Consider the following 19,623-nt stretch of genomic DNA (forward strand, 5'->3'; position numbering starts at 1 on the left):
ATTGAGGGGCCTCAGGATTGGGGCCACTGTCCTTCCCGCACCTCCGTGCTGGCCGCGCTTTGCAGACGCCCCTTTCCCTTCTCCTGCATCTGCTCCGGATGCTCGTGTGGCTCCTCCCGCCTCCTACAGCCTGAGCCCTGGGGACGGACACGCAGATTTCTGGGAGAAAGGTTCTGTGGGGCTAAGGAACAGGGGGCCTCTCAGAAGTGTCTGGGGCAGAGAGCTGAGTCTGCCGCGCAGGGGCCTTCTGATGGCTCTGGCCCCCAGCTTCTCGGAGAGGTGTGGGGTGCCTCCACCCCCTTCTGGGTCACCCCAACCTCTGGCACCAACTGCCTCTTTTTAAGGGGCTAGCACCCATGGGCGCAGGTGCCACCTCCCAAAGAAGCATATTCACATTTTCCCAGAAGCCCTGTCACCCCTTGAGGCCCCTTTGGGCCGAACGTGGCAGGTCGCTGCTCTGCAGGTGGTCACCCTCCAGCCTTGGTCAATTAGCCACATGAATCTCTCCACCAAGGCTATCTGCACCCCGTGCTCTCCTTGCCCACCCTCGGAGCAGAGTTGACATTTAGGATTTTTTTTTTTTTTTTCAGCAGATGAAGCTCCCGGGATCTGACCCTCTGTGGAGGTTGTTCACTCATCAACCAAGCTGTCCTCGTGTTGCAGAGCCAGCTCCACGCGCTCAGCTGGCCGCCAAGGATAGATGCGGTGGGCAGGCGAGAAGGTGCCATCGGGGTAGCATTTGGACTGAAAGGTACTTTTGATGTCCACATGGCCCCGGGCCTGTTGGCCGAATGCTGCAAATTTTGTTGTCCACTTGCCCATCTCATGCCCCATGGGATTGAAGGGGGGGGGGATGCAAGCTTCATTTCCGACAACTCAGGTCAACACTGGCTTCAAGCAATCAGAGCTGCACGCAGGCACCCGTGTGCCAGCCTTGCTCACCCCGTGGGAATCATTTCCCACCTGGTTTGCTGCTTCCCAAGAGGCAGATCTGGGGGTCCCAGGTCACCGAGCCCGGACGCTGGCTTGGGAGTGACCTGTGTGCGGCATCAGGCTATGGGGGAGGGGGTTTACTCCCCCTGCCAGGCTGCAGGCTCTGCAGCCTGTGTGGCCGAATGGCATTAACATCCCGGGGTTTGGAACCCCAGCAAAGCCAAGTTAGACGCCAGAGCTTCACCCCTGAGGCCCTGGAATCAGAGATGCGACCCTAGGAGGCTACACATTCAGACAAGAGAGGGGCCGTCCACCTGCCGCCTGCTGGGCGCTCGGCTTCCAGTGGCAAGAAAAGCTGTGCTTATCTTAGGGTCAGAGGGAAAACCATGGTCTCGGGCATTGGGGAGGAATCGTTCTCAGGTTCATCGGGCCTCGGTTTAGGCTTTTCTTGAGAGGAAACTGTTCCTTGGGTGGAAGAACCCGCGCTTTGGCGGGTCTCGGAGGCTGACACCTGTTCAAGTCTTGGAAATTCAGACCTGCCCTCGGCTCTTGTGCGAAAGGCTTCAACGCTGTGGTCCCGACAAATGATGCGCTCTGACGACCGAGGCGTCAGGAGAACCCCAATGCGTTTGTGCCCCCAAATCATCGCTTGGCGCGGACGTCAATGGACTCGAGCCTGAACACATGGCTCAAACGGATTTTTCCACGGTCGTCCACGTGAACCTTTCTATCTCTCTCTTTGGTCAGGGCCCTACTGGGGGCTCTGGAGAGTCCAAACGTGAAGCAGTCCTTGTCCTCCTTTTGGCCCAACCAGTTGCGGGGAAACCGGTTCAAGGTCAATTCTGTGTCCCACACGGGAATCCGGACACTTCCTTCTGTCCCTGTACCTTCCCACCTGTCCCTGGAGAGGTTACAAAGCGTGTTACAGACATTAGCAAGTGTTAATGTTCACAGTGTCCCTGGGAGGGGACCGGAAGGGTCCTAGATGAAGACGTTCAGGCACAGAGAGGTGAGGCCCCTGGGAAGGAGCCACGGAGCAGAACGGTGGTGGGGCCGGGAAAGGGCTGGGGTTCTCTGCACCGCCTTCGTGACTTTGCCCTGCAAGGTTCGTCTCAGCGAGGACACTGGCGGGCACACCTGTTTCAGGTGCCTGAGCCATCACCGCAGAGGCTTGTTGGGTAAACAATGACAAGCACTTCCCTGCTCCCAATCCCAAACCCACTGTTGCACGTGGTTGCCACTGAGTCGATCACCCGTGCTGGCTCCTGTCCTCAGAACATCCTTCATCCTGACGACAGGAAGTCTGCATTTCCTGGAAATGTCGCTGCTAAGCCCCACCCGTGCAAGGATCATCCACCTGCCTCCACTCGCGGGAAGAGAAGGCAAATAGCTTTTCTACAGTCCACCCCCCGCCTGACACACAACTTTTAGGGGTTGGGAGGGAATGACCGTCTCACTGTGCATCCTCCCAATCCCAGCGGAGATTCAGGGACCCAAGTCAGAACCCGAGTTCCCCAGTCATGGGAGGAACGGAGCCGAAGCCAAGGGCTCACCAGGCCGGCCGGAGGGCTCCAGGTGCCCAGGGTCAGCCTCAGGCTTGGCTGGCGCCTCGCCCCCTCCCGGCGCTGGGCTCTGTGTGTCCGGCTGGAGTCCCACCCGCTCCTTCCGGGAGGGTGTTTTGGGGACCCCTTGGCCTCCTTCCACCTTGGCAGCTCAGCTCGAGGCCGCGGGGACCGCGGGGACTGCTCGACGGCTGACAGTCCCTCTGCGGGGGGGCCTGGGCTGCCGAGAGGCTGGGCTGACGGGTCCTTCCACCCAGCGGGAACAAGCAGGTGCCTCCTCGCCCCCCGGAGCCCCCGTGTGACGCTGCGCCAGTCTGCTGGGGTTCCGTCCGGGAGCAGAGGAGCATCCTCGGCCGCGGTCCCTATGTACAGAGTGGTGCCAGCCTCTGGCGACTCTCCCTCGGCGGGCGTGTCCGCGCTGGGCCTGGCGCGGCGTCCCTTCCTTACACATTGGTGACCTCGAGGCCATTGTAGCCTTCCAGACGGCACTGCTCCGGCCTGCCCTGGGGGTCATCGTCTCCACAGTCTTCATTTTGAAGAGAGCCGTAGTCGTCGTGAAAATCGGGGTCTTTGCTGCTGAAGCCCCTTCCTATCTTCCCCAGGGGGAGCTGAGGAGAGAGAAATGAGATGAACGGGCCGGGAGGAGAGGAAAGGGATGAGTGTTTTCGGACCTGGGGCATGTGGGGTCCCCCATTCCAACCGCCGTGTGACCTTAAGTCCCTCATCCAACCTCTCCGTGTTCCTCCTGTGAGATCTCACGCTCTGTCGCTCAGAGACCCGGAGAGGGTTTCACGAGTTAACGTCGGGGGAGCTTCGTGTTCCCAACCGGAGGAACTGGACGGTTGCCGAGGGTGAGGACAAATGAGGTCTTTCTGATTGTCCTCAAGAGCCTCCCATCTCCCTCACCAGCAGGCGGAGAGTCGGGGACGGGTGTGATGGGGGAGAGGCCAGGGTGTTTGCACATGGGCCTGAAGTCTGACTGCGCCCCCAGGTCGGGAAGAAATGTTCTAGCACCTGCCAGGGTGGTGGAAAGAGCGTGAGTCGGAAACTCACAAGCCGGGCTTTGGGCCCCTGCCCTGCCACCTCCCAGCTGCGTGACCCTGGAGGGGTCACCTGCCCTCTCTGAGCCCCTGCTTTCTCAGCTTCGGAGTGGGAATAGCACTTCCTTCCTCCCCGAGTTGAGGTCAAGAGCAGAAATCGGATCTGTACGGCGCCCGGCAAGGTGCTGGCGAAGGGCTCTCGCTGTCGTAGGACCAGGCTCCCGGTGCCTGTTTACCTCTTATTATGAACATCCCTCTGTGACAATGATCCTGACAGCGCTTTGGAACTCTTTAGTTCCTTGACTGTTTTTGTTTCCAGACCAGGGGTTTCCCAACCTTTTGTCCAACGTTGCCACCTTCAAAAAGGAGCCTTTTTAGAGACTTTTCTCCCAATCACGCCCCCACCGTGAAATTTCCACACGGCAGATACACCGTGCTTCTCTTCACGTCCCGTACGTATACTGAGCCTCACACGTAGAGAGAGTGAGGGGTTTGTTCCCCTCCCCTCCCACCCTGGCACCAACTTACACCCCACTCGAGACCACACGTTCTAGATGGAGGGCGCCGTGAGCGAGGGTGGGGGCTCAGTCAGGCTTGTCCCCGTTCATGCCTAGGGTGGTACCTCAAACACAGTCAGGGCCCAAATATGTTTGCTGAACGAAGGAGAAGTTTTGGATTGCCCGCCTCTCCCTCTGCGTCTACGCGCTTCCACCGAGGAGCCTGGGTCAGCCTGGGTCCGCGTGAACAGGTGCACACTGATGCACTTTCACAGACCAGAGCCTAACCTGTGGCTGTCGGCTGTCGGCTGGGTCCTTGGAGCTCAAGAGCTAAGTCAGTGGTTCTCGGAGTCTGGGCAGCTTGGCTGCCTGCAGGGTTCCCCGTCACCCCAGAGGCCTGTGGCTTCAGGAGGCCCAGATGGGTCCCAGAATCAACAGCCCAGGTGATTCTGATGCGGGCAGGTGAGACCTACTCTAAGCCTGCGGTGGGGGTGGGCTGGGGGCTTAAGCATCACGCAGGTCAACTGAAGGTGGCTTCCTCTCTCCTGGTCGCACCTGTGATCTGGCCCCCCCTCCCTCCTCAGGCCAAGATTGGAGGTGGGAGGCGGCACCAAGGGCCCAGATGACAAAAAAAAAAAAAAAAAAAAGACCTTGCCCGGGCCGCAAGACTCTCAGCTGAAGCCATCCGTAACTTACCCGGCCGGCCTTGTACTTGATGCCACCGCTGTTCTCCTCCTTGCCCGCCCGGGTGATGCTGGAAGCCCTCCCGGGGGGTGTTCCGAAACGCTCAGCCTCCCGGATGCCTGAGGAGCTGGGGAGAGACCCATTCTGAGTCAGCAGTGCATGGGGGTGGGGGGGCCCAGGCGGCTGCCACCCCCCAGAGACACGCACACTCACACAGGTGACAGTGGCCTTAACTGCTGTGATCTGCTGCGTCCCTCCTGCGTGCCACCCCTGTGCTGAGCACTGTATGAATGCAACCCTTACAACATCCCTGCATGACAGTTGGGGCAACGGGATGGGAGGGCTCAGGCAGGTTAAGCGACTTGCCCAGGGTTACCCAGATGCAAGCGGCCGAGCCGAGATCTGAACCCAAGTCTGTGAGACTCCGAGGTCTCCAGGGTGCTGCACGCCTTGCCAGGAGAGGGGAGGCTTGATGGGAGAGGGCCCACATTTGAGCTAACTGGCACGACTGGAGAAGCATCAGCAAAATCCCCCTTACTTTGCATTTGAGATCTGTGTCCCCCACTCCGCGAACTTGATGCCTGAAGTGACCCCATTACTCCCTTCTCTGTGTTAAAGCATCAAGGGCTTCCGTTAGAATGGGACTCGGCAAGCGGCACCTGGCTGGCTAGCTGGTTTCGCAAATAAAGTTTTATTGGAATCCAGGCACGCCCATTGGTTCACATGTTGTGGAAGCCTGCTTTCTTCGGGGTGCTTTACGTTTGACGCAGACCAGATGGTTCTCAGGTGCTCCCGTATTTACTGTCCAACCTTTTATAGATGAAATTTGCCCATGAGGACACCAGTGCTGTGGAGGACGAAGCGGGGAGGACGGAGGGCCCGGGGATGGCCTCCGCCACCACCATGCCAAAATCTCTCTCCTTCTTGCTTTTCCCACCGCAGCTGAATCCCACCCCAGTTCCTCCTTTGGATTAAAATGGTGAAAACATCAATGCTTCGGGGAATAAGCCAAACACCAGATGAAGGCCTTTGGAGGCTAAAAATGGCCTCTGGTGTATTTCTAGTCACATTGTCAGACCCTGAGGGGACGGAATGCTGAAAGGACGTGTTTTGATAAAGGTAGACTCTGGAGGACCCGGCATCTCAGTGAGGTTTCTGGAGTCAATGTAGAGGGTATCCTGGACCCTAAAAAGGCATCATGGTGCAGGAGGGAAGGTCAGGGGTGGGAATCAGCCTTGGCTGCAGGCCCACCTGAGAGTTGAATCTGACCCGATCAAATGAGGATTTTTAAGGCCTGTGAGGTACAAGATGCTCTGCTCTGGTGGAGACGAAGGAGGTGGGGAAGGGAAGAGTATGCATGGCCACCTCCTGAGTGCTGGGTGTTAGCCAGGTCCTCACCCATGTGTGGTGCTTGAACCCTTCCAGAAACCTTGAGAAGGAGTGATTATCCCCATTTCAAGCTGAGCAGCTGAGGCTCAGAGGGGGGCAGGTTTCTTGCCTGAAATCACACAGATGGTGAAGATGGAGAAGCCAGAGATGGAGCCTCAGAGGCCCTGCTGTGGCCCCTCAATACACGGGACCACCATCGAATGGTCTGGGGCCTGGTCTCTAGGCTCACATTTCAGTAACTGCTAGGGGTTGGGTGGCAGGATGTCACCACACATCACCTTGGCATGGGTGCCGGAAAATCTCAGCATGCCCCTCCCACCCCCACTTAGAACACCCCCCACCCCTGACTCTGTGGCCTGGGGAGCCTGCCAGCCACGGAGGTGGGAGACGTGGCAAGGCCTCTTATTCCGTGTTCTGGACGGTGAAGCATGTCCAAGTTCACAGAGGAAAGGCTCCTCCCGCTGTGATGCTAAGGAGGAAGCTGGAGCACAGCCCCGGAGAAGGGCGCCCTGGGCAACCAAATCCAGAGGAAAGTGCATCAAGGAGATGCTTTGGTCCTCGTGTGAGGTCGGGGGGCCTGAGTGATTAGGTGCTGGGGGGGTCTGTGTCAGGTGCGCTGCGTATAGTTTGCCTCACTGAACCCTGCTAACAGAGCTGCTGGGAAGGGAGGGCTCCTATTCCCATATTACAGATGAGACACTGAGGTGCAGAGGCCTGGAATCACCCGCTTGTGTCTAACATGTTAGAAAGCGGCACAGCAGGATTTGAACCCACATTCCAGCCATTTCCCTGTTGGGGGAGAAAGGGAGGCAGCAGTGGAGGTGCAGGTAGTGAGTTCAGAGTAATAATTGATAATCGCTGCACTGTTGGACACCTCACAGTGCCCTGGTTCCTCTGCCAATTGCATTATGTGTCATTTCACCTTATTTTTCCATCAGGGTCCCCCAGCCTTGGGTTCAATCTGGGATGGAGTCCTGAGCTAGTCCCTTGAGAGATACTCAATAGTTAGGGATATTTCTCCATCTGAATCTTCCCACTCAATCAGGGCATTCTGGAAGGACTCACCCCAAAAAGCCAGCCCCACTTGCCTTGCCCCACCTCTCTCTGGAAAGCTGAAGTCAGCAACAGAAGGAGAGGAAGCAGGAGGGCAGTGGACAGGGCAGCTTCACTGCTTGGACCTCTGCAGAGATGTCCTGGGGCAAAGCCTGAAGAGCCTGGTTAATATAATCCCCAGCATGTGGTTAAATATCACCACAATATTTAACCACATGCCAGGGGATCACCATCTCCACTGGTGTTTTGTTTAGTTGGGGACTCTTGTACCAACAGGGGTGGTCTCTAAAATTTCTTAGGAACTCATGAAGTTCTGTTTCTCCCCAAGCTGACTGAAATTGCTCCCCCTGGCCTGTGTTCTCAGCAAAGTGCTCCAAAATGCGACACGGAGACCTGACACATGGACCACGGGCAGACACGTGTAAGAGAGCAGCACTGCGCAGAGGTAACAGTAGGGAGCCGTGCCTGGGGTCTGGGCTGGCACTGCCTCTCAAGACCCTGGCTGACCAGCTCAGACTCCTCATCTATAAAATGAAGAGGAGGACCGAGGAGTCCACTTTCCTCTTCCTTATCCTGATATTGGAAGGTAAAGGAATCCCTGGCCTGCCAACAACGTAAGAAGCCACCCTATTTGTGCCCCATGAGTGCTCACCTGTGAATCCTAGATAGTCCTTGATGCACCTGTTACTTCAGGGGTGGTCAAGGGTTACTAGGCACACGAATGCCCACTAATGTTTAGCTAGCACTGCCCCTCCAGGGCTCAGAATATATTAAGGTCATTACAGGTCACATGGCTCCAGAAGGAAGGTTCAGGAAGGTGGATAATGCTTAGGAGAAAAGCTCTTTTCCTGCACTGTTGATTCATGGCTCATGGAATAGGGGGTTCTTTTCAAACTCTGGTCTCTAAGAAGCTACCTCAAAATGTCCAAAATGTAGATTCCTGGGCTCTCCTAGAAGATCTTGGTCCTGTAGATCTGAGTAGGGCCAGGGGATCTGTATTTCACAAGAGCACCAATGATTTTGTTGCAGGAGTTTGTGAACCTCATTTTAAGAACCCCTTGGATATTAGCCTGCCTATGGGGAAGAGCAGTTCAGGACTTTTGGATCATGCTACCGATGCACAATATCCCCCCCCCATGCCTCACTTTCTGTATAACATGGTTTGTGGCCCAGCTGCTTCCTGAGGTTTCATGTGGTTTGGGGGTTCAACACTCAGAGTTCTGACTCAGAGAGCCTCAGATTCACATATGAGCTCTGTCAACAAAATAGACAAAGCTTTAGCTATGCTGACCAAGAATTACAGAGTGACTCAAATTACTGAAACCAGGACTGAGAGAGGAGACATTACTACCGACACTACAGAAATAAGATTATAGGGAAATGCTTATATAATCCACTGAATGCCAACAAACTAGCTAACCTAGATGAAATGGACAAATTTCTAGAAAGATACAAACTATTCAAACTGATTCAAGAAGACATAGAAAATCTGAATAGATCTATAACAGATAAAATTGAAGTAGCAAAAAACCCAAACCAAAACAAACAACAATTTCCACGAAGAAAAGCTCAGGACCGTGTGGCTTCGCCAGTGAATTCTACCAAATGTTTATGGAACAATGAACACCAATCCTTCACATACTTTTCCAAAAAAACAGAAGAGGAGAGAATGCTTCCTGACATCCTATGAGACCAGTATTACTCTGATTCCAAGGCCACACAAAAATCTCACAAGAAAAAGTCCCTACAGATCAACATCCTTTATAAATATAGATGCAAAGGTCCTCGTCAAAACGCTAGCAAACCTAGTCCAGCAACATTTAAAAGGATTCTACACCACAACCAAGTGAGATTTATCCTACGAATGCAAGATTGGTCCGACATATGAAAACCAATGTAATATGTGATATTAATAGAGCAAAGGACAAATCTGGGGTCTGCTATTTACTAGCTGTGTTACCTTTGGCAAGTACCTTCATCCCCTCGAATGAATTTTTTCCATCTATGAAGGAGGGAGAGTGACACCGATTTCTTGGTATTGTCATTAGTGCCCATAGCAAGTATCCAGTAAATGGTCACTTTAGCTTAACTGTAATTAATTTAAGGAGAGGACCCACTGGGACGGGGTCTGGTTTATCCGTCCAGGTGCTTTTTCTCTGGTCACTTTTCAGATGAGGAGACTGGAGTAGGTAGGTGGACATGGCCTCTCACCTGGACCATCAGCCCATTGCTATGCTCCTCCCTGCCTCTAAACCTCTGTCTCACCAGCTCTCCCTGCCTGGAATTGGCCACCTTGACCTCTCCAGCCAGTGAGACTCCTCCCCAGCTCAAATCCCACCCTTGCATGGCCTTTCCTTACACCTGTGCTGCTCGCGCTCCCTTCGCTAAACACCTGGGTGGTTTGGGGGATTTCTCTACACACTTCACTCAATACCTGACCACTCCTCTGCCTCTTTTTTGGCTGTGATCTTCAGGCTGAAGCACTTTGCTTCTTGGAGCCTCAGGGTGTTGTAGGGAAGAAGTGGGATATAGGGAGCGAGGGGCCCAGGAGGTAGTCAGGATCACCTGCTTCTGCAGCCCACACTCACTTAGCCGGGTGGAAGATGGCACTCATCTCCTCTGCCAGGTGTCTCCGGAGGATGTGCTTCCCGCTGGGGATGCCCAGGGCAGTAGCCATGGCCTCGGCGTTGAACGTGGGCTCCAGCACCAACACAGCACCGTGAATGCCACTGTTGGTCAGGTTGTCTGCGTACTCCTGAGGGCAAGGCACAGGGCTGGTTAGCCTGCGGTGGGGGGCTACCCTGTTAGCTTGACAGGTCTGCCCTGGTGTCCTGCCTTGCTGGTCAAAGTGGGCCACCCTGTTGTCCTGAGGTGTCCTGAGGACCTGCCCTGCTGGCTTGAGGTGCCCTGAGCTCCAAGTGGGGGGCCTGCCCCCAACAGCAAGGGCTTGTGCCCCTGGGGACCATTAGTTTAAGCCTTAGAGGGATCCCCCAACTCTTTCAGGGCCATGAGGACAGTGACCAAGACTATTTTGTCGCTGATGTATCTCCAGATCTTGGCAGGCAGCCCAAAAATAGTTGTTTAATGAGATGAGCCTGGATTCAATCCCAGCCTCTTTTCAGAGGACAGCCCAGCCTCTTCACCCCTCCTGCTATGAGAAAGGCATCATTAATGGGGGGTCCCACTGCAGGGGTGGATGCCCCTCTTCTTGAGCGACAAGAGGCAGGCACTCTTGCCAGCCTGGCAACATAAAATGGACACACAGATGTGCATGGGATGTGTATATGCCTGTGAGTCACCCCAGCTCCCCAGCCCCTCACTCACCTTCAGGTCAATGTCCCGCACCCACTTGAGCACCCGCTGGTTGGTCCAGACCACAGGGTCTATGTTCTGTGTCTCGCAGCGGGCGCGGCGCTCCTGGAGGGCCTTGGGATGGGGCGGGGGGAGACAATGGGTCAGCTGGAGGGGGGCATGCAGAGGTTACAAGGGATGACCGTCCACAGTGCTGGGGGGACTCCAGGATGCCAGTACAAGGAAGAGTCCTGGCTGGCGAGCCCTGGCTTCTCTGGCCACGTCAATCTGGGGCTTGGCCTTTCATTCTGGGAAATGGGGAGAAGCCTGTTTCTGGGGGTGGAGGGCTGGGTGAGACCCCCCAGCCCCTGCTGAATAGGTGTCCAACAATGCGGCTCTTCCATGAGGGGCTAAGTCTCCTGCGGGTCTCCCGCGGGACTCCCCTAGCCCCTGGGGCAACAAGTGTCTCCCTGGTATAAAACATCACCTATGGCGACCTGTAGAGGGATCAGCCTGGTCCCCTTTCACCAGCCTCTGGGGGGCTGGCTCTCAGACAAAGGGCTCCTGGGATGGTGGTGGAGACAGGGACCCCCTGGCCCACGGATTCCTCCAACGTGCCCTGACCAGCCCCAGTGTACCATGCCCATTTCCACACTTTACTGTCACAATCTTCCTGCACATCTGCCTCCTTCACCAGAGTGAGGTTCTGGGGGTCGGGGACCAGGGCCTGCGCCTCGCCACTCCCCATGCCCAGGGCCCTGTGGTGGGTGTGTTAGAGGGGCTGAAGAATGGACAGCTCCCTCCTCAGTGTCTCTCCTCCTGACCCTGAGCGGCTGGTACTTTGACATCACTCTAGGAAAAGTAAACCTTCTGGGTTGACCCTCCTCGCAGGGACCAGCGATCTGGGGAATATTTGGATCCTGGGGGAGCTGAAGCAGATGCCCCATACTGTCTGATTTGGCAGGGCTCAGAATCAAGGGGGCACGCAGAGTCCAAACTCTGATTCTCCTCTCTGGGTCCATGGTCTCCTGGCTGGCCTTGTTCATGCCCCTACCTCAGACCCAATGCTGGGACCATATCATCTGTCCTCTGAGCCTTTGCTTGTGCTGTTCTCTCTGCTGGGTTGCTTTTCTCTCACACTTCCTGCTAACTGATACCTGGAATTCCTCTTTCAGATCTCAGTCCAGCTGTCACTACCTTGGGGAAGCCCTCTCTGATTCCTCTGGAAGTTACACCTTTGGGTTTTCATAAAACTCTGGACTTCTCTCCTTGGGCCAGCTTTCCATGGTATGGTGGCACCAGGCTTTTGTGGTTCTTCCTGATAAACAGTGAGCTCTTGGAGGATGAGGGTTCCCCACTTCCCCTACTTGGACACAGGGCATGATCCATGCCCAGTAAACAGCTGTTGGAAGAAGGAAGGGAGAGAGGAAGGGATGGGTGCATGGATGGCCAGGTGGATGGATGTGTGTGTGGATGGGTGTAAGGATGGCCAGGTGGATGGGTACATGTGTGGATGGGTACGTGGAGGGACAGGTGGATGGATGTGTATTTTGATGGGTACAAGGATGGGCAAGTGGATGGATGTGTGTGTGGATATGTGTAAGGATGGCCAGGGGGATGGATGCGTGTGTGGATGGGTGTGAGGATGGCCAGGGGGATGGATGGATAGACAGTGGGTGCCAGTGGGGAAAGTAGGGCTGTGGAAGATCCCTCCACCTCCTGCCCTGGTCCTCACCTCCCTGCTGAAGTTCACTTGGTACAGCAGCTCGATCCCCAGCAGGATGCTGACCTGGTGGAACTTCTTGGACACATTCAGATGCTTCTCCAGGTCCCGCTTCATCAGGGAATGCAGCATTCGCCCGTCGACCAGGTGGTTTTGGAAGGCCTGAGAGTACTGGGACAGGCCGATGTCATTCAGCCAGGCCTTGGCCACCCAGTGATGGTCCAGGTCAGCGGCTTTGGATAGGCTGGTGAGGACAGACATGGCCAGAGAGAGGGACGGGTGGGGCCAGGTGGCAGAAACAGAGGGACGGGTAGAAATGGGGCAGAGATGGGCAGAGTTGAAGATAGAGGGAAAATAATAGGGCGAGATCGGGTGGGGTAGGGCAGGGGACCGAGCAATTACAGAGACGGAAGGAAAAGGGGATGGAGTGAAGAGGCAGAGAAGAAGAGAGATGAAGCAGAGAAGGGGAGAGGGGGATGCAGGGAGTGGATGGAGAGAGACAGAGACAGATGGACAGATGGACAGAGACAGAGAAACAGAGTGAGCCCCACAGAGCAGAAGAGGGATCGGGAGGGAGGGAGGCAGAGGGAGGGGGAGCAGGGCATACTCAGACACCGGCGGGAGGGGACCGTAGCGAGCAGCAGGGCCATGTGCGGCCGAAGCAGCACCGCGGAAGCCTGCAGCATCCTGGGGCTGCCCCCGGGTGTGGCCCCGGGCCTTGCTCAGCTCCGGAACCCCTGAGCCCACGAAGCTGTGGCCTGGGCCATCTCGCCTCCCTTGACAACCCCAGAAGCCGGCTTCGCCCAGAGCCACACTGTGGCGCCTTGGAATCAGAATTAAGACCCCTGGCTTGCCTGTTCCGAGCCCTCTCTCCTCCCCGCCTATCTCACATCTCCCCGCCTCGCACCCACATCCTCGCTCGGCTGCGCAGTGGTGCGCACCGCGTGCTTCTCAAATGGTTAAGGGCGTGGACGTGCGGCCTGCGGTCCCCTGCGCGGGCATTCCCCCGGTCGCCACACGGTGGCAGCGTCACAGAAGGCATGAGAACAGCCCACCTGCCGGTGACTTGAGAGATGACGGGGTAGGGACCCCAGGAGGGGGTCAGGAGGTGACAGGGAAATGCGGGCTCACAGAGCGACTCCCTCCTCCCCAGGTCTGGGATGGGGACCAGCATTCTCCGCTCCCCCAGCCCCCAGAGAATACCCTTCACCCACTTCCCAGCCCGCTCCCTGTGCACCCATCTCTAGCTGGAGACCCCCGTGGGCTTTTCACCTCCGCCGGACTCAGCCTCTCCTTTCTCCTCCCCGCGGCTCACTCCGGGCAACTCCGCGTCTCCCTGGACGCTGCCCTCCTATGGCCCCCTCTCGGCCCCCCGCCTCTGAGCCCTCCCCAATCCCTTTGGCAGGACAGCAGCCGCACCCCTCCTGCTGGGGCTCCCCTGTGGCTCCTCGCTGTCCTTCCTCCCTCCACTCCTCACTGCGTGCTGGACAGCTGCTGACCCCCGTGCTTGGGACGGCCGCCGCCCTAGAGTGGGCCCCTCCTGCCTCCCGGCCCCTTCCTTCTCTTCTTCCCCACGCTCCGTCCCAGTGGCACGCATTTCCAGGGCTCTGGATTACACTTGTAAACGAGGCCTCCCGAATTCTCCGCCCCCTCTGCTCCTCTCTTCTGAGCTCAGCTGCTCACTAACTGCCCCTGTGGCGTCTCCTGTCCCACAGCTCACATTTAATGGGCTCCAAATGAAATGCCCTGTCCCCTCTCCCAGCTCTTGCCCTCCCCTACCATCACTGGCTCCTGGTCCTCATTTGTCCTCTTCTCCCCTACCAGGTCCATCAGTCACACTGGTCAGCATGTGTGTCCTCTTTTCTCCTTTTCTGGGTTCAAGCTACCACCACCACCTGCACAGATTTCTGCAATTGCCTCCTTACTCTCTCCCTGCCGCCCCCCTGTATCCCCTCTCCCCTGCCCTCCCCCGCTCCTTCTAATCCACTTTCCCCACAGTGGCCAGATGGTCTTTTTAAAACATCAGTCAGATCGTGTCCCTCCTCTGCTTACAACCTTCCAGTGGAGAAACCTTAAATGCACGTTACTAAGAGAAACAAGCCAATCTCGAAAGGCTGCATACTGTGTGATTCCAGTTGTATGACATTCTAGAAAAGGCAAAACTATGGAGACAGTGGAAAGATTAGTGGTTTCCAGGGGTTCGGGAGAGGGAGGGATGAACAGGTGGAGCACAGGGGATTTCTTAGGGCAGTGAAATTATTGGGTATGATACTGTCATGATGGATGCATGTCATCATATGTTCGTCCAAACCCGCAGAATGTACAACACCAAGAGCCAACGCTTCTGTAAACTATAGAGTCTGGGTGATTGTGAGGTGTCAGTGTGGGTTCATCGTGTAACAAATGCTCCATCTGGTGGGAGATGTGGATTATGGGGGAGAGGGGGTAGGGAGGATGTGGGAGCTCTTGTACCTTCTTTTCAATTTTGCCATGAAACTAGAACGGCTCTAAAAATTCAAGTTCATTTTAAAAATGAGGGAGGAAAAAGACTTTTTTTTTAAATAAACAAAATTTAGAGAATTTATCATCAGAGAAATAAACTGCAGGAAATGTTGAAAGACTTTCTTCAAGAGGCAAGAAAATAATAGCCATACGGAAACTTGGCCCACACAAAAGAATAAAGAGTAGAACTCCTAGGAGTCACAATAAAAAACCCCACTGGATCTGGAAATGGGTAGATTTGAATGGACCTTCCTCCAAAGACAAACAGGTGGCCAATAAACACAGGAAAAGATGCCCATCACTAGCTGTTAGGGAAACACAAATTTCTCTACAATGAGATACAGCTTTAGACCCATTAGGATGGCTAAAAATCTCGGAAAACAAGTGTTGTTGGGGGTGTGGTAAAATCAGAACACTGGTGCGCTGTTGGTGAGGATCTAAAATGGTGTAACCACTGCGGAAAACAGTACGCATTTCCTCTAAAGTTAAAAATAAAATTATTATATGATCCAGCAATTCCACTTCAGGGTAAACACCCAAAAGAATCGAAAGCAGGGTCTCAAAGAAGTGTTAATACCCCCATGTTCACAGCAGCACTATCCATAGTAGCTAAACCGTAGAAGCCGCCAAGTGTCCACCGACAGAGCAATGGATGAACAAAGGTGCTAGATACACACAGTAGAATATATTCAGCTCTAAAAAGGAAAATGACACCTGCTACAACGTGGATGAATCTTGAGGACGTGATGCTAAGTGACATAAACCAGGCACAAAAAGACAACTTCTGTGTGATTCCACTTAAATGAGGTACTGAGAGCAGTCAAAACTATAAATGCAGAAAATAGAAGAGTGGTTGTCACCATACAGGGGGGAGGGAATAACGGGGAGTTGGTGTTTATTGTGTTATTGTGAGCATAGGGTTTCAGTTTTACAAGATGAAGAGAGTCCTGGACTGGAGGGTGGTGATGGCTGCACAACAAGGTGAGTGCACTTTATATCATTAAGATTGTACACTTAAAACCAGTTACGAGGGATCCCTGGGTGGCGTAGCGGTTTGGCGCCTGCCTTTGGCCCAGGGCGCGATCCTGGAGACCCGGGATCGAATCCCACATCGGGCTCCCAGTGCATGGAGCCTGCTTCTCCCTCTGCCTGTGTCTCTGCCTCTCTCTCTCTCTCTGTGACTATCATAAATAAATAAAAAATTAAAAAAAAATAAATAAAACCAGTTACGATGGGCGGTGCACGTGGGTGGCTCAGCCGATTAAATGTCTGAGTCTTGATTTTGGCTCAGGTCATGATCTCAGGGTTGTGAGATCAAGCCCCATGTCAGGCACCACACTGGGCATGGAGCCTACTTAAGATTCTCTCTCTCCCTCTGACCCTTCTCCACCCTTTCTGTCTCTGTCTCCAAACAAAAAAACAAGTTACTATGATAAATATGTGTATTTTACCACAATAAAAAAAATTTTTTTTAAGGAATAGAGATGATTGGAAATGGTAAATATCTGGGTAAGTATTTTTCTCATTTGCTAATCTCCTTAAAATATAACGGTCAATTTAAAAGAAAAATACAACACTATTACGGAGCATCTAATACACACAGATAAAAATGTATGAAAACAATAGCACAAAGGCAGGGGGAAAACGCATCCTACACTGTACACTAAGTTGTATGATATTATTTGAAGACAGTGTGAAGCTAAGGAGGCGTGTTACAAACTGTAGAGCAACGATGAAACGTGAAACAAAGACGTATGGCTCCTAAGCCAGCAGTGGGGACGTTCAGTTAATACAAAGTCAGCAAAAGAGGGTGAAAAGGAACAAAGAGTAGATGTAAGTAAAACAAAAGAAAACAAGAAGCCTCTCCCGGCTGCCCTCTTCGGACGTAAGGTCGTAAGTCCTTGGAGTGGCCCCAGCAGGGTCGGGCCTCCCCTCGGGGCTCAGGGGGCACGTCCAGGCCCTTCGGGTGCTCCCACCCAGCTCCTGGCCCCCTGGGGTGCTGGGCCTGGCCTCTCCCCGGGCCCACTGCCTCCCAGCCCTGCGCTGGCTCCCTGCTCCCCTGCCCGCAGAGGCTTGCTCTGACCGCTCCGTCTGACGTTGCCCCCCCTCCCCCGCCTGCGGCTCTGCCTCTAAGGATTCCCTTCAAAGCACCGATCACACGTGGAACTTTAAAAAACGAAGTGATCTGAGCACAGAGACTCTGCGGAAGGGCCGGCCTCGTCTCGACACACAGCCTCCCCGGGAGAGCCGCCGGAGAAAGGAGGGATGGCTCCCCGCGTGGCCGCTGCCTCCTGCTCCTCCGCCCCCAGGACCGCTGGGCTCTGCCCCGAGGCCTCCTCGTCTCCGGGCCGTGCTCCACCCCACACCACCCCCTCACCTGCTTGAGTCCGACAGGGCTGGTGCCGGGTCAGAGCCCGCCCCTGCACCCAGAGCCCCCTGGGAGGCCCCATCCCTGCCGCTGTCACCCTGCTGCTCATCTGGCCAGCGGCCCACCAGACGGCCCGCTCCTGGACGGCGGGACCGGGTGTGGCTCCCCTCCTGGCTCCGGCCTAGTGCTCCACAGCCTCTGCTCTATGGTCCAATGTACAGAAGATGAAGCAAGGCCGGGTGAGGGGGCATGGACTCCAGTCCCCCAGGAGGCCACCCAGGACAGGGCTCCCGTACTGGCAACTTCTGATCCAAGACAAGCTCCCCTCTAGGGGGGAAAAGTGCCAGGCAGGCCCCCTCCTGGGGGCTGGGCTCCAGCCTTGTCACTTCAGAGTGGCCCTTCCCAGGCTTATCTGCCACTGTCACGGCTCTCTTGCCCGGGGCCCCGAGTTGGAGCTCCCAGCCCTCCGAATCAGGTGCCACGGGGCCCGGTTGTCACTGTTGGAGACCAGAAGCCCCCTTCTCCAGTCCGAGGGAGGGTTTGCTCAGCAAATCAATGGTGCAACAAGACATGGGGTGGGAGGGTGGGAGGGGCCCCTGGCTGAAGCTACTTGGGGGAAGCCATTTAGAGTCAGCAATATCCATCCGCATGCTGACAGCTAATGCACTCTTGCCCTTCAGAACGGTTCTCTTTTCATTAAAGTTGTCCCCATGGGGCCTCGGCTTGGCAACACTTTCCCAGCTGTTGGTCTGAGCTATTGCAAGCGCCCAAGTTGAAGAAAACGGCATGACTTTAAAAGTAATTCAGATGTTTTGTAAAATTTGACATTTCCCTGCTCCAAACTGGGGCTGGATTAGGCCCTGAAATCTGAGTTTGGGCACAGAATTTAGATTGTCTAGGTCATTGTTCAACACAGAAAACACAAGGCCACTCTGGCTCCATCACCCTGAGCTCTGGGACCTTGTGTCTCTGTGCCCCAGCCGTCCTCAAAGTGGGGCTAGTCGTGCCCGCCTCACAGAAGGTGTGGGGGCTGAAAGAGACCGGAGAACGTGAAACCCAGGACACCTGGGTGGCAGAGCGGTTGAGGGTCTGCCTTCGGCCTAGGGTGTGACCCCGGGGTCCTGGGATCGAGTCCCACATTGGGCTCCCCATAGGGAGCCTGCTTCTCCCTCTGCCTGTGTCTGTGTCTCTAATGAATAAATAATTAAGATTTTTTTTTTTTTTAAAGAAAGAACGTGAAACCCTTAGCATAGAGTCTGGGGCTCATTCTGTGTTCCATAAACACGAGTAGTAGGGGTCGTTGATGTTTTTGACATTGAGGCGACGCGGGATAACGGAAAGGGGATCAACTTGGAAGTTGGGTATTTCATAGTGTGATTTTGCATTCAGGATTTCTCCGGGCCTCACTTTCTCCATCTCTAAAATGGGGTCAGAATGTCTACCCCACATTTCCGTTTTGATGGTTAAATAGAATCATGTCTATAAAGCGACTGGTGACCCGGCTTGTGGACTTGGTGGTCGGTACTTTAGAGATAAGTGGAACCAGGCCCAGGGAGGGCAATGTCATGCCCCAAGCCATGCAGGATGTGTTCTTGAAGGTGACCTCACTGGGGTTCTTACCCTAGAGGTCATGGGCCCCTGAAAGTTCCTTTTTTTTTTTTTTTTAAGATTTTTATTTATTTACTCATGAGAAACAGAGAGAGAGAGAGAGAGAGAGGCAGAGACACAGGCAGAGGGAGAAGCAGGCTCCCTGCAGGGAGCCCGAGGTGGGACTCGATCTTGGGTCTCCAGGATCACGCCTTGGGCCAAAGGTGGTGCTAAACTGCTGAACCACCCGGGCTGCCCCCACCGAAAGTTCCATGAGTGAGTCAGAGGGTCCCAGAAAGCAAATCGTGGAGTTTCTGTATATCACCTCTGGGGCAAGTGTCAACAGTTTTTGTCGGATTCTCCAAGGGGCCGTGGTCTCCAAAAGTTAAAAGAACCGCTGTTCTGATTGAACCCCCTTCACTTCACAGGTGGAGAAACCATGTCCCAGAGAAGGCAAAGCCACGGCAGGTTAGAGACAGGCCAGATTTCCACCGGGAACGAGGCCTCTCTCCTGCAGGAAGCCTGGGGGTGTCTGATGTGGGGGCACAGGATCCTCGGAAACAGTCCTGACCATGGCTCTGGGAAATTTCCAAACTCCCTTCACACCTGTCTGCCGATTTGTGTCCACACCCTTCTAGGTGCTGTTGCATCTCTGTTCCTAGGGGTTCTTGGGGTCAACCATGTTTTGGGGGGAACTTGGGCAGTGATCCTGCATTTTTGCAAGGTGTAGGGGCAGCCCCATGCTGTTCAACGGGCAGCATTTACTGACCACGTTGGGAGTGGGACAAGGGGGCAGGAGGGGGCTCCTGCTTGGGTGGCAGAGGATTCGGGGGGAGGCACCGGTTAGAAGGAGGTGGTGAGCGGGAAGTGCTTGTGGGGCCCTAGGGAGGGACAAGCCTCCAAGAAAGCAGGCTCGTGCCTGCTGCTCCCCTCCCCTGCCCATCACTCCCCTCCGCCACCCTTCACCCCCAGCCCTGTCCCGCAGGGTCCTGAC

General features: G+C 55.0%; 1 protein-coding gene across 9 annotated transcripts in view; it reads right to left on the reverse strand.

The window, feature by feature from the left end:
- Positions 1–503: 503 nt before the first annotated feature.
- The window catches only part of KAZN (kazrin, periplakin interacting protein), a 1,010,923-nt gene continuing 991,803 nt past the window's right edge, over positions 504–19,623 (reverse strand). For all 9 annotated transcript variants that reach the window (XM_072828267.1, XM_072828268.1, XM_072828272.1 and 6 more), the window contains 5 exons: positions 12,185–12,416; positions 10,483–10,584; positions 9,747–9,913; positions 4,729–4,843; positions 504–3,103 (listed from right to left, as the gene is read on the reverse strand). In XM_072828267.1, the coding sequence (XP_072684368.1) occupies positions 2,939–3,103; positions 4,729–4,843; positions 9,747–9,913; positions 10,483–10,584; positions 12,185–12,416 (781 nt within the window). In that variant the 3' untranslated portion in view covers positions 504–2,938. The remainder of the gene's footprint in view (positions 3,104–4,728; positions 4,844–9,746; positions 9,914–10,482; positions 10,585–12,184; positions 12,417–19,623) is intronic.

Source organism: Canis lupus, chromosome 5, assembly GCF_048164855.1.
Source record: "Canis lupus baileyi chromosome 5, mCanLup2.hap1, whole genome shotgun sequence".
Classification (NCBI taxonomy): domain Eukaryota; kingdom Metazoa; phylum Chordata; class Mammalia; order Carnivora; family Canidae; genus Canis; species Canis lupus.